Genomic DNA, 15,671 nt, shown 5'->3' on the forward strand with positions numbered 1-15,671 from the left:
CTCCTGTCATTCCTGTTTATATCCTTTTGAGAAAATAGCTGAGAGTCAAATAACCGGCTCTAATTGCCAAGGGGGTAAAACTGCATTAATAATTAGATTTTAGCAAGAAAGACAAAACAAGTCTGCAAGAACGAAGGATTGATTTGTTATTGCAATTGATAAGCAAAATACCTCCCTTCTGTAACTTCTAAACTGGCTTCAGTATCGAGTTAAAAGTAGAAGCTGCTTTAAAATGCATACCTATGCAAGTAAATGTTTTTACAATCTATCAACAATATTTTTCTATTGTTTACAGTTACACGTCGGTATAATTCTTTTATTGGTTGGTTATTTGTATTATAAATAAAACTGTTGTACATATTTAAATGCCATACGCCCATTGTCCAGTAATCATTATTACAACAATCCTGAAAGTATTTTTATCCTTCATGGTACATGGGGGGAGGGGGCAGACTGAGATGTGCAATTAAAGAATTCTTAAGAGAAAGCAACAGTGACTTTGAAAACAGCTTAGCAGACCACAATAGCTCTCACGTATATAAATACTGTACAGTGAAAAACAATGCACACATAGCTGTGTGGAACTGCAAGAATGCATGTAAGTATAAATGAGTGTACGTAAAGTGCATCGGGTCAACCTAGTACTATGCTAATTAGGCACAGTGATGCCAATGTCACTGTATCAGAAAAGCTACTTTTGACCCTCCCTCCAACTTCCCTCGCTAGAATAGCCACTTGCTCAGCTGCTGTCTGCTTCTGCAAAAAAAAAAAAACAGCTAGTGACTCATAGCCTTGCAGCTCACTACCACACAGAATTTCAAATAAAGGAGAGGAGCAGCCAATGTGCAGCTCGTCTCTAAGCAGAGCCAGTAGCAGTGGATGGCTGCCTGCAGTAGAAACGGAAAGCTGCTGCACTGAAGAGGAGGAGGTGTCTTAGCACAGCCTGCCACCCTACCTGAGCAGGGAAATGGACACATGTTGAGCGATCTTCAGCAGGAGGAAGGAGGGCAAGAAAAAGGCAGTTGCAGCAGTGTGCATTTTGTGGATCCCTGGCTGGAGGCAAGCCGCTCTCCTTCTCAGCAGCTGCAAGGTACTGTGTATCACCTCTTTTCCTCCCCACCCCCATTCCTGCCTCCCTCCCATTCTAATCCAGCATCTCCATTACCCTGATATTACCAGGTGCAAGGCAGAGATTTCCCCCACGGAACAGAGCCCAGGTTTCCATGATAGGATCCATTTAGAAATCCTTTTCCTCTCGTCTCTGCCTTGTTGTACAAGAGTTTTTAGCCTCCAATCATCAGAGCGTAAAAATTATTTTGGGCAAGAAAAGATATTCCAAGCATCTGCCAGGCTAGTAGATGGCAGGATTTAAGTATGCCATGCAATTGTTTAGGAAATGCAAGAGAGAGAAAAGGGGGGGCTGAGGCACACATGTGTGCGAGAGCAAGTGTATGTACACTCCCACCTCTCGGCAGCATATGATCCAGTACATTTGGCATGCCAAAGGAAGTGCAAGTAACATCCTGCTCGTTAAGTCTGCAGTCCCCTCACGAGAACCGGTGCAAACCTTAGAGACAAGCAATCACCATCTCGTTATTGCTCATAAGGATTTTATCTGAGGTAGGACTCAGCTCTGGGAACCATTTTCAATGGCAGGGCTCAGTGACAGAAAATGTAGTAACAAAGAATAGACTGTCTTTGAAGAGGTACATTTGTATTTTCCATTCTGCTTATTCAGATTTAGTGCCCAGTGCTTCCATTTCAAAGGGTGTGGCTGTGAGGTGGGTGTGAGCTCTGGTACTGCTCACAGAAGGCAATTCCTATTACTATAGTAAACCACACATAAAAATTATCTCTCTTGTGCCTCTGTGAATGTTGTACGTCTTCATCTATTTCACATTGGGGTCAGTTCTCAACTTCTAGATATACACAATGTGAGATTTTGAGCAATTTTGTCATGTTGCACATTCAGTCCCTCTCCTTTTTTCCTTTTGGCACCAACAACCTATAATTTGCAAGTGACGTCTGTCTCTAATCAAATCTGTCCTCTTCCTTCTATTGCTTTTCCTTGCTCATTGCAATTGATCGGAAAAGCCAAAATTATCAACAGTGTTCCTATTATGTTGAGCAGTGGATAAGTACAAAATAAAAATATGTCCAAAATGGTCTGATAAACAAATAAGAGTCTGGATAATCAATAAAAATATCAATTCATATGAGAGAATGGCAAGACTAATAATGCCTTAAGAATCAGTAGTTATTCTATATTCTTATTCTATAAATAAATCTATAAGTTACAATAATGGCACATCAGTAACAGCAACCTTTAGAAGTGTCCGAATACTGTACATAATGATAATTAATTAGCACATTTATTAATTGTCAAATCAATTATGTAGTAGAAGTACACACATCAGAAACTCCTAAGTGTTTCTTAAGACTGTACCTTAAATTCCTGACATCTCCTGGTTGGGCTAGAAAAACCCGTGCCTGAAACCTTGCAGGACTGTATTGGTCAATGTTGATAGTATTAACTTAACTGCCTCCCCCTTTCCCCAATAGGATAGCACCTATATTTCTAAGCATCATTTCCTCAATTTCTGCTTATCAAGACACAGGAGTTCTTCCAGGAAAAAGAGATGAAATCCTATTTTAAAAAGAACTCCCCAGTCACCATCTAAAAATCTTCATTTTGTTAATAAAAACACAGCTTATGGTGCCTGCTTCTCACAGAACCCTTTTGCCTCCTGATCTCATAGCTGTCCCTGTCCTGATTTTTATGCTCTAAGGCTAGGCCGTTATCTCAGGACTGATGAATCTAGGATGTAATTTCCAGAGATCTATGTACTATTGTTAGTGATACTCTTCTTAGGTTCTTTCAATCTATCCTCTGAATACCTGCAGTTCCACATATCCATCATGGAGGAAATTCCAATGATTAAATTGCTGCCATTTAGAACAGTTACTATATGAACCTTAGATTGTGAGCATGATGAATAATATACTGGTTACCGATCTTTGCCTCCTAATCCTATTGACACCCATCTTCATCATATTTCCACAAATTCCAATTCTCTATAATGTGCTCCATCAGACTTCACTATTCTCGTCTTTGCTTTTTTTGAGCTTGAATTTTTTTGAGCTTCAAATATGTCTTTTTTTTTCAAATGTGTGCTTTACAAAAAATGTTTTAGGATGGCTTGTGGATGCCAATGAAGAAGTCTGCGAATGATTTGGGGCCTATGTACTCAAGTAGGATAAATCTATGTTATTAGATTTATAGCTTAGGAAGTCTCCAAATGTATGCGATAAAAACTTCCAAAAATAAAAAGAGAGCACATTTTATTTTTCTTTCCTATCATTATATGGTTTTTTTTCTTTCTCTGCTATGCAGTTGTAAAAGCCTTAGGTTTTAGCATTGCTTGCTGCACTTTAGGGAGCAGTGAATGTGGACATCGAAATGGAAAGGAAACAGGATAGTGTTGTTGCATAGTATCTTCAGAATTTTAAGCAAAGGAAGATTTGCCTGAGTTTCTAGAGACCTATTGTCATTCAGAATCAACTAGCAAACTTTATAGAACTAAATCTGCATAATAGCAAAACTTCATATTTTAAAATATTAGAACTTTTGCAGTGCCTGCACAGTACAGTACATGATTTCCTACTCTTATGAGGAATGTTGGTGTTAAACTGACGGAGATCTCTAATTTGACCCATCTCAGCACATGAGAGATAACATTAGCAGCAGCAAATGAGATTATAAGCAGATGTTGGGGATGTGTTTACTTTTGACTAGATGAGTGGTACTACCGTATGTAAAAAAAAAAGCTCTAGAGTTGTACTTTGAACATTATTATTCAAAATAATATAAGTGGACAGAAGACCAATGCTTAATTTATGCTTTCAGGGTGCATTCACAAACTAGAATTGGCTGGAGAAATTCATTCTTGCTGGAAAAAAACAGCTGGTAACTTCTCAGATTTGGGATGTTTGGCAGGCTTGAAGACGCTGCTTTTCTGTAGTAGCGTCAGTTCTCTAGAATGGCCTTCCACTAAAGCTTAGATTAATCTAAAACTAATCTTAGAATAATCTGACATTAGCTACCTTGCAGAAACAGCTGAAAACAGCTCTTCCAGAGGACATTTGGGACACCTGTTTTTTGGGGGAGGGGAGTTTGGTTCTTTTATATTTTTAAACTTTCTTTTTTAAAATGGAACATGGACATTGCAGTAGTTTTATGTATTCCTGTAAAAGCACTGAAAGTCCTGTTGGAATATGATGGTAGAAATGTAATAAATAAATAAATAAAAATCTTTAGCTTGGTTCTAAACTGCCCTCCCTTGGATGGCTATTAATATATTCTTCTAAAATGCCAGAACAAGTAAGTCTTGATGTAGCCCTTGAAAGATTATAATATCTGTATGACTTGGATCCCGTGGAGGAGGATATTTCAGAACTGGGGTGCTAACCATTAGTAGCATCATTATTAGATATGCAAGGTCTATAAATGACATCCCTGTAGCAATCTCTCTAAAGTTTACGAAGCTTCTTTTAGTACTATTTAGTTGGAAATATTTATCACCAGCAGGCTACACTTACTACAAACCTTATTTGGAAGTTTTATAAGTAAATAAAACTAAAAATAGAATGCATTTTTAAACATTAAAGTTAGCTATTGTAAACTCATATAGAAAGCTGCCTAGAACTAGCTGCATGGTTGTGTCTGTGTGATCATCAGGAACTGAGCTCCATTCAAGAATTTTTACCTTTTAGAGCATTATAATAAAATAGTATCGGTCTTCTAGACAATATTTATTACTGCCCAAGGGCAGTTTTTCTTGCCCAGGAAAGCAATTACTGTCTTAATTTAAGCATTTCATAAGATTCTTCATGCAGTCCAGGACTTGCATATGTATGTTTTTAAACGTTTGCTATATAATAAAGTCTCGCTTTTAAATGAGCTGATTGCATGGCCTTTTTAGGAACTCTAAATTATTTCTGGTTCACGTCAGCAATTTAAAAATGCAAAACATATATATAATTAAATTTATTTGACACTGTGATTTGTTTAATTTAGAAAATCTTTACAATCAGTTTAATGTCCCCATTTGCAACAAACAATTCCATTGCTGTGGTCCAGTTGCGATTTGTTCTAAAGAAACTAATAGATTCTGGTTCTTCTAGAGAAAACTCTCTGAAGTTATTAATTGGCCTTATCCAATCAGCCTTTGGATATATAAAATAAACATTGATCAGCAACTGCTCTTGAAACAGATCGTTTAAAAATTAAATCAGCCCAGCGGGAAAGGAAAAAAATACTTTCACAAGTCCTTTTTAAATCAAAGATAAAGAGAGCAGTTCTGTGTACTGTCCAATTATTTTAAAGAATGATCGGAAAATCCCAAGATGGTATTCAGAAACTTTGTGAGACCCAATGGCTACATAAGGATTACACAAATAGAGAGATTACTCAACTGTGCCTCTGATTAACTATAAATGGCTGCCATTTAACTCTTGTATTATTTGTTCTTTGTTTATTCTTTGCAAACATCTGTTGTGGGATCTCACTTTGTTTCACTCCTCAATCTATTCAGTTAACTCTCAGGATCTTTCAATGGACATTCACTCCCATTCCCCTCATTACTTCATGAAGCTGGTGACTATGATGGCACATGACTTTCTGAATTATTAAATTATTGTTGTGCTAGGCATTCCTTGTACATCATAATACTTAACCTGTATGCAATCTGAACCAAGTAAGTTGCTGAACTGTGGAGCAATATCCAGGTTTCTTTTCTGAGTGCTTATAATTAATTTAGAACTCGGTGTCATGCATAAGGATGTCGCATGATTTTGAATAGTGGCTCTTATTTTCCATTAGCTCTTAATCCTCACAGTTGTAGCTACAGTTTCCTGCCATTTCTCTGATCCCCTTGCCAAGGTTTTATGTCCTTTCTCCACAGGTTATGCCACGCCTCAGACTTATTGGATGCCTGTTAATGAAAGAGAAGGGTTGATACTTGCCCAAACATTGCATGACGGCCCATAGATTGTAAACCAAGATGGCAGCTGGGGATACCACTTCTTTGGGAGGCATCTTCACTAATGTACAGCAGGTAATTTTTTTTTAAAAAATGCCTTAATGGTTGATTTTCAAGGGTTGCAAAAATGGAAAGATATGGAAACTGGAAATTAAGAAAAGTTGTTGAAATGCAAGCTAGAATCATTCATATTCTTCCCAGTCCAAGTACTACATTAGACTACTAGTTCATTGCTCCCATAATTAAAAAATACCACTCAATGTTTTTTCTGTCTTATGGCATTTTAAAGATTTGGAAGTCTTGAGAAATTATTGTGGCATTTTAAAGCCTAAACAGATTTCTTAAGTCATTAGCTTAGTTGCAGAGTTTTTTGAGTCTTTAAAGTGCCATAAGACTTTAAATTGATGTTTTTTGCAACAGATTAAAAATTTACTTTCTGGTAGTCAGTACCAACATTTTGTCTTTTTCATATTCAGAAGAGAGATATTGGCAGTAAACAGCAAAAGGGTTTAATCATCTTCATATCCTGCAATCATCTGCATTCCCCAAAAGTCTTCCTTAAAGAGTGGAGGACTCCTTAAACAGCATGATGAGGAGGTTTAGGGGAGAGAAATGTGCAATTGTTAAGATGCAGTTAGGGTAGTGGAAATCTAGGTTCACAATAAAAAAAAGTTCACTAGATAACTTTGGGCCAGTTGCTGTCTCTCAGCCCAATTTATATGGTAGAGTTATGGAAAAGATAAAACTGGGGACAGAGTGATATGTATTCCACTTTGAGTATATTAAGGAATTATGAAATATAAATCTAATAGTAGTCTAATAGAGTGGACATCAGTCTGGCTTTCGGTCATTCTTCTCATTCTACATTGTTTAGGAAGTATGCTTGACCTCAGGCTTTCAGACACTACAGATAGCTGCAGGAAAGAGGAGGACACTTGCTTTTTCTAAATTTACATTCCTGTACTTTTTGTGGCATTTCATAAACTAGAAAGGTTAATTTCTGTGAACAGACAATTTCATATAATTAGCTGCATTGTATAAAATTCTATACTGTCTCCTAACTATTGTTTTATAATAAAATACGTACAAAGCAGTTGGGAGAAAGTGGTTATCATGCTATATAATGTTGATATGTTACTAATATGGCAATAATCTACAATTTAATTCAAGTCAATAACAGCTAACTATTTGGAAAGGTAGGTCAATCTGCAACTATGTTATCCTCTTGTTATGCTTACAAAATTCCAAGTGAACAGGTAATGGAATGTATTTTGTGATATATAGTTCAAGACTGGATCTTACATATTTTTGATAAAGAAATTTTGAATTTGAAAAACATACTTCTGTAAGAAATAACTGACCTTTGCTTCACTTTTAGTCCCCATATGAAGTCCTCTAAATGAAACATAAAGATATAATTTATGACATTTGGAATCTCTAGCTCTATGGGCTCTCTGTAATTTTCCATAAAAAAGAAATTTGATGCTGTATCAGCCCTGCGGCGTACACCAAAAGCAAATTGACTATTTACTGATAGGCTGCTTCAAAAGCCATCAGATATACTATTACAGAGCAGTGTTGAATGTCTAAAATAATGGGTCGAGGGGTTGAAATCTGTATGTCCTTACCTACAATCATGTTATTTCTAGGGTATACCTACTCAGTATGCTCTAAAATATCCTTTATATCCTATCATCATTTATACATAATAGAAATTAGTTTTGTCACTAGAAATGTATTCCAAGCTGAACCTAGAATTTAATTTAAATTAACAGAGAATTCCTGGTATAGTAAACACAAACAAATCTATAACAGCATTTAATAAGCTTTCACAAATAATGCTCCAGTTCGTTAGATGTCACCAAAAAATATGCCATAATACAAGTGTTACTCTTTGAAATGTTACAGAATTCTATGTTTACTTTTATGGCAAGAAATTAATCCAGCTTCATCCATGGAAATTATCTCTAATTAAAACTTGCTGCAATTGCCTTGCCTTTGTGGCAATGATGCAGAAACTCACCTGGCCGGGCAACAGAAGGGCTATGAAGGTCTTTCCCTAAAGCTAAATGTTTCTAGCTAAGACCTGTTTTGCTTTCTCTGATTCAGCAAAGATCTGCCATCGCAGGGCCTACTGTGTTTCCATAGTAACCGAAGAGTCCACAACAGCTTGGCACCAGCATTTCAGGCTAAATTGACAGGAATGTTTTTTTACCAGTGGCTGGAGCTAAAGATCTGAAAGAGCCCAAACTGAGAGAGTTCCCAGGATTAAACTTTCATGATTGTTACTTCCTGTCCTCTTTTCAGTTTATACCCTTGGGGCCAGGGGTGTGAGGAAATTATAGAAATAACTACAAAGAGGGAGAATTTGGGGTTGAGCAGAAGATAAGCTGCTGCCCAGTGGCAAAGACTTGGAAAGGAATCGGAGAAGATGGAGAAAAACACCTCGGGCCTTAGAAGGACTTGTAGGAAGCCACTGGGATGCCCCCAATTAATGTAATGTGGAGTACAGTGAACTACATTGTATATATTCTGCTTCTAGTTGTATATTCCAGGATCAAACCACCTGTCCTTGACTTGTGCTATCCCAGCCTGGTTCCCTGATGAGGTGGAAAATCCCGGGGTCTCCCTCTGGAATGGGAGGGGGATGGGAAGGAACTTGACAGTTTAAATATCAGATTTACTTCTACTCATCCTGAAGAGAGTGGAGAATGTGCATGTTGAAGGAAGGTCTGGAACTGATAAACCCAGGCACAGTCTACTTGCTTTTACAGTATTTGGATATTTGGACAGACATCCTAGCATCCAGCTGTGATAGATTCCTAATCTGGGGATGAAGGAAAACCAGGTTAGAACAGTCAAATAAAGGGTTCAAGTTTGAAATTGGGGTTGGGATCAACGATCCCTCATTGTCCTCCCAGTTCTACTGTTTTGAGGCTGTACAGTGGGGAAATATGACTGAGGGTGCTATTTGGGAAAAGCAGGCAAAGAGGCATCTGTGCTTTCGATGCCTCCCTGGAATAAGGGATTGTATTGAGATATTTCTTTGTTTTGCTGATGATATTGTTGACTAATGTGCAGGATGGTGGGGATGATGAGGCAGCCTTTCCTGGCACGGAGGATGAGGAGGAGTTGGACAAGACCTTGGGTGTTGAACGGTTTGGAGACCTGATCAGCAAGTCTGCATTACGAGACCAGGAAAAGCAAGGCCGCAACTACTCTGAGACCGACTTTGAATGTAGGTAAATCATGTAAGCTGGTCCTACCTTAAGTCTTCAGGTAGGAACAGTATTTAGTAATGTGAAGGCTTTTGCCCAAATGCATCTTATATGCTATAATTAATAAATAGTAATTAGGTCACCCCACTGCAGATTGCTATATTTTTCTAAATAATGTATAATGGAATGTAGCATACCCAACCTGACTAAAACTAAAACATTTAACATTTAAACAAATGTTAAACTTTGAAAATAGAAAAAGCTGGTGTTAAGAATCTGAGAATGTAGAACTTTGATGCTGACGCAGATGTATACACGTTTTAGTTATGTGAAAAATCCTAAATATTGGCAATGAAATCTGATTACAAGAAAAGAAGGGTTTTAGAATACAAGTTTCATTTGGCATTTAAAATACTATTATATTTTATTAAACAATAATGGTACAAAACATTTTTTGTGGACTTTGGTCTGCATTTTAGACCTTCCTGTCTCACAATTGCCTTTTTTTTTTTTGTCTTACTGAGAGACAGAGAAGCATACCTATATTTATATTTATAGGAGACATGACCTTGGAACAACTAGAGTGCCCATAAAAGCTGAAAAATACTATGAGTTTGAGGGGATTTTTTACATTATGTTTAGCTTTATTCTGATCCCAAGGTTGATTTTAAATTAGTTTAAGATAATCAATTATGTAAAAAAACATCAATATGAAACACATTTGTTCCTACAAATGTTAGTGCTAGAAAAATGGAAGATCTGTTTTCATTTCCATCCTGTTTATCTTATTGCCACAGACATAGGCATATGCGTAGGCTGCTAATGCATACAGAACTCCGGATCTATTGAAGGCTAGCATTTAGTTGTGTAATCTCCATCAACCTGAATCTCACACAGTTTGATTAGAACAAACCTTGCAATTATTTAAACTATTTAACACAAAGATCTTTTTTTCTCTCCTAAATCTTGCAACATGGATATATTGGAATGAAACTATTGATTTCTACTTTTGTTTCTCTAAAGCTGAACCAGAATTTCTTCCTTACTACAGTGTTCCCATGGACTTACCATGGATCATCAGAATCAGGAAATAGTCACTTTGTTTTAATTTTTACAGTATTAAAGCAGTAATGGCAGAATTTAAAAAAATGTCAAGAAAAAAAAGACCTGCAAAGAGGAAGTGAAAGCATTCATATGTGCAAATATCTGAAAATAAAGAAAAAGACCAATAGTGAGGGAACAATTCCTAAAAGGAAAAGGTAGGAACTGGGAAATGCCATGTCCAGGCAGAGGCCAGTCAACAAATCTTGTCTTCCCTGCATGGATAGTAAGGCAGGAAGGAAAAAAATGATCAGTCAGGATATGCAATGGCTATCATTTGGACTGAGTGTTAATGTGGTTTCATTGCCAAACCACTTCAATTCAGAATGGTCAACCTTAGCAACAGCAGGTTAAGCTGCCATGCAGGAACAGTTTAACTTGCCATCTGGAATTAACCTTAATTCCAAGCACAAATGATTGCTAATATATATACGGAAAAATGGTTTTAAAAACATATATTCATGAGAGATTGACATGTATTTATCCTATCAAAATCATCCTTACTTAATTAGCCAAATCGTTCTTTGTGATGTGTCCAACTTACTTTAATTTGGTACTGTCCAGATTGCTTATCCTGCAAAGGATTATGCTAATGGGATGACTGGAAAGTCTGGAAGCATCAGATAGGGAAGCAATACATAGTTCTGTACATTGTCACATTGTTGCACTTACTGTGCTTTTATCTTCCTTCCAGTTAAATGATTTTGAATGTCAGCAACATTACACAGTTATTTTACTAATATTATAATGCTGATTATTGCATGTCAAAACTCTATATTTCCAAATGAAAAATTTACCTATGATTTTTATTAGTAAAAACAATTATAGCCCTTATCCATGCTATCATGTTACCTGCATTTTACCTGCAGGTTCTAGAGCTGATGGGATACATTCATTGTTACTAAGCTGCACAATGTGTCCTTGAAATCTGATGAGCAAGCTTTTATGATTTCTGAATTATATCTGAGCCTTTTGCTAAAGAAATTAGAAGGAATAGCAGTTACTGAACAGTGACAGACTTCTTTTGCATTCATTTTTGACTGATTTTTTTTAATCTCTTCAAGATGATTGTGATATATTAGGAATGGCAATAATTTCAAGACTTGAATCCCTAAAGAGACTTCTTTAAAAAAAAATTATATTCTGCCTTTCCCCCAGGAGCTCCTCAAGGTGTGTGCATAATTCTTCCTCTTCCAGGGAGTTTCCAGAAATAATTTCAGTAGTCTGCCACTAAACAAACTGAATCTTCTGACACATCTAAATCAGCTCAAATGGGAATTTTTTTAGCTTTCTGCCAGGAGCTTTTTTTAAGTCGAACTCCAGAAATAATAGAAGAGAAAGTACTTGGATCTTCCTAGTCAAAGCCCAGAAATACAATACTTAACCTTGGAAAGATCCTGTGAACTCAAGTTATAGATATGTAGTTCTGTAGTCTTACACACAAGGAAACTTTTAATAAGAGTTTTCATTTAGAACCAGATAATCAACTCTGGATTTAAAAAAAGAAATGTGTTTGGGAAAGGACAAAACAGAAAGGAAAGCACCAATCTCCCATGCGGAATTCCAAATAACTGAATATTTTAAGTCTAACTAAAGCTTGTCATACTTCACCTGTTTGAGCAGAATCTACTTGGATATTGTTTATCCTATCCTTATGATTTTCTTCTACTTTAGAGCACTATTTTTATAGTTTCTTCTTTTTATTTTTGAGGTAATAATGTTTTGATTTTTACCTCACCTTTTTGCACAGAAATCACTTTATTACTTTTTCTATTATCATTTCACCCTTTCCTTTATCCTTCTCATGTTCCTTGACAATTCAACATCTTTTAAAATAAATACCTACAAGATATTTACAACCTCAGTAAGCAGAAAAGAGTGAAGAATAGTAAATGGAAGACTACACTTCTTTGTTATCATAAAATATGTCTTTATTTTTCCTTTGGAACTTAGAAATTGGGAGCACATATTTTTCCATTGTCTTTGGAAAAAATTAGTAGAGGACTGGTGAAAAATCGGCATACACATCTTAGCTCCTGAAAGCTGATTTAAATTAACACTTTACATTTTACAATCTTTATAAAGCTATTGTGTTTGTGTATCTTTTTTAAACTAAAAATTTCACCACCAACTTTTTTAGACATAAAAAAAAATTGCCACAGTGATACAACAATCATCACTCATATCCACTTACCCCTCAACTGCTTTTATAAGGCAGGATGTGGAAGAGTCACGCCCACATATGGTGTGTGTAATCTTTCCAAGAATGCGGCCACGTTTTTGGATATATAAATTAAAACCACTGTGTATTTTTTTAATTTTAAGAGATCCACTGATTATGTATCTACAAAACATCTAAGTTCATATAATCACATATATATTATCATGTTTTTCCTTTTAACATGAGCAGTGTTGTATAGACTGCAGAAGAGGAATAAGAAATACTAAGACAAAGCAATTAAAGTCATGAAATAAGAAAATGAGTTTACCGGAATACAGTTCACTATATTTTCCATACCTCATTAATAGCATATTAATATTAGCATTTTTTTTAGAAAAAAGGTTAATGATACAATTCCAGTAAGTTCCCTGCTTTCAAATGAGACTCATATAATAATTAGGACAACAAGACACTTGTTAGCTTCTTTCTGGTTTTCCTATGAATAGAAGTAGAAACTGCTCTTTTTTGTGAAAGTTGGTCACCTACATCTGTTCCTTGTTCCCTGTTTTGATAGCAATTATTCCAGCCAGTGGAAGAAGAAATTTCTACATGTTGCTTTATATATATTGCATTTAAACTTCTCTCTATTTTTGAGGATTTAATCAACTCCCTCCAACCACAATTTTCTTCATCTTTATGCCCCTTTCAACTTCTTGACTTTGCCTGCATATATTTGTTTTGCAATTTGATCCTCATTCAAACCACCTCAACATACTTAGGTAGAAATTACTCATCCATAGTATTCAGTCCACATTCATCACTCATTTATTCTTGACAATCTCTTCTAGTTTTACTGCACTTCCTTTTTAAAATATTCAGTTCCCACTGTTTTGCTTAATCTGATGTTTCAACTAACCATTCAACTTTCACTTCCAATCAAAAGAAAAATAGAAGTTTGTCTGAGCAAAATGAACAAAATCTTGCTATTACACCAAGCCATTTTTGCTTCTTTTAACATTCAATTATCACAGCAGACCAGGTACTATCTAATACCTTTTCATTTGCATGTCTTATCATTTCATTGTGAATTTCCATATTTAATAAGCATTTTATCAAACATACTTTCTCAGGGGGGCCTGGTGGCTCAGTGGGTAAGATGCTGAGCTTGTCAGCTGGAAGCACCATGGCCTGGAATCTGGATGATTAAGAATCTCCATAGACATCAACTACAAATGACCACATAAATTCATATACACAATTAAACCATCATATGCATTCCTTGTAAATTTATCTATAAATACCTATGCATCCTTTCCATTCTCCTGGCTCATTTATTGAGCCATTCTCTAAGCATTCCATTTTGAGAAAGCTGATTCCCATAATAAGGACACTAGCAGCTGTCTCCAGAATTGTTTCTAGGTGCAGCCTCATCTCTTTCTCAAAAACTTCCCAAAAAACAAACTGACTACTTTGAATTTCCTATATAGAGTTTTCTGTTTAGAGCTAACTGCTCTCAATTGCCTATTTAGAGTTTTAATGGAACCTCACTGGAATTCTTGTGTTTACTTTATCATTCTTCCTAATAGACTTTGCTGATCTAATCTTAGAATGATAGGTGAGTTGGATTAACATTTTCCAGTTCAGTATATACTTTCTGTAAAGCAACAACATACTTAAACATTCTTCCTTATATTAATATATTTCTCAGAGTCTTACTGAAGTTCAAATATCTGGTCTTCATTCCCTGTCCCTAGCATAAAGTCACATTTCTCAAATTTTGCTCATTAACACTTTTTCATACCCTTCAGTCAGAATTCCATCTAACACCTTCCCAGGCCCACATAATAAATGAATTCCTTATATCTTTCTATGTATATAGATGAACAATAGTGTCATTCTTCCATCCAAAGACACAAATGCAATCTTCATACACATTTAATAGTCATCCAACTATTCTATAAGTAAGGCACATCCATATTTAATATTTCTCCAGTTATACGATCTACACATTTAACATGTTTCAACATTGCCACAGCTTCCTTAGGGTGAAACACTGAAAGACTGTAACATTTACAGCATCTGTTTCAGTCCCAATCCTTGTGGTATTATTAGCATTCCAATGCAGATCTCTAAAATACTTGTTCTAGCATTTCAGTTTCCTCCCAAATAATGAGATTGTTTTAATTTTTAAATTCTATTCATTCTAGTTCTCTATATACACTTCCAAAATATTTTTATAATTTTCATCAAAAATTACTGTGCACTTTCTCTGCCTTATTTAATTTTAATTGTTCAATGGTGCTTTTGAGTACATTCCTTGCAAATACAGTGATACCTTGGTACTCATCATGAATTGAGTCTGGGAGGCAAGATGAGTACCAAAAACAATGAGTACCAAACAGATTTTTCCCATAAGGAATAATAAAGTGAATCACAAGGCAGCAAATACTGATAACTTCTAGCTTGTGCATTGAGTACCAAACAAAAGATGAGTACCAGGACAAAATTTTCACATCAAAATGCGTTGAGTACCAAATTCGATGGATTTCAAAGCAACTGAGTACCAAGGTACCACTGTAGGCTAAAACCTCCTTTTTACATGTTTATTGATTGGCAATGTCTCCGTTATCTACAAATGTCCATTAAATATGCAATTACCTCATTGTGGCAGTTTATGTTATTTGCATAATGTTTTTATGTGTACAATAATAAATCATCACAGACATTTCATCACTTGCCTCCAAAGTTGTTATATCAAGAACTGCTAAATCAAAATGTCCCTCTACATTAAGTAGTAGCTTTTGCAGCAATCATATTATTTACATGTTTACTCATCTACAGCTTTTTTCACTTCACCTTATACCAACTGTCTTTTTGTACACTTCGCATTAGCATAATATTTCAGTGATTTGACATAGCATTTTTACCCTGTTTTTGCTCCAAACAGCTTTCCTATCCTCTTTCCTTATAGTCATTATTTCTGTTGCGATATTGAACTGCCATTCAGTATTTTTCCACATTAGAATCAGACTTTTTCTACCAGCAGTCACTTTATTTTTCCATTTCCATTTTTTCCAAAATTACACTCTTAACACTACCAAAAATGGTCAACTCCATATTCACATTTACCATTTTCGTATCCCTCACGAA

At 35.7% G+C, this 15,671-nt stretch overlaps 1 protein-coding gene across 1 annotated transcript in view; it reads left to right on the forward strand.

The window, feature by feature from the left end:
• The first annotated feature begins 832 nt into the window (after positions 1-832).
• The window catches only part of SLC4A3 (solute carrier family 4 member 3), a 47,265-nt gene continuing 32,426 nt past the window's right edge, over positions 833-15,671 (forward strand). The window contains exons 1-3 of the mRNA XM_015815186.1: positions 833-1,090; positions 5,964-6,116; positions 9,123-9,279. Coding sequence (XP_015670672.1) covers positions 6,063-6,116; positions 9,123-9,279 — 211 coding nt within the window. The 5' untranslated portion in view covers positions 833-1,090; positions 5,964-6,062. The remainder of the gene's footprint in view (positions 1,091-5,963; positions 6,117-9,122; positions 9,280-15,671) is intronic.

This window comes from Protobothrops mucrosquamatus, unplaced genomic scaffold (genome assembly GCF_001527695.2).
Source record: "Protobothrops mucrosquamatus isolate PMUCROS unplaced genomic scaffold, P.Mucros_1.0 scaffold324, whole genome shotgun sequence".
NCBI classification, from domain to species: Eukaryota; Metazoa; Chordata; class Lepidosauria; order Squamata; family Viperidae; genus Protobothrops; species Protobothrops mucrosquamatus.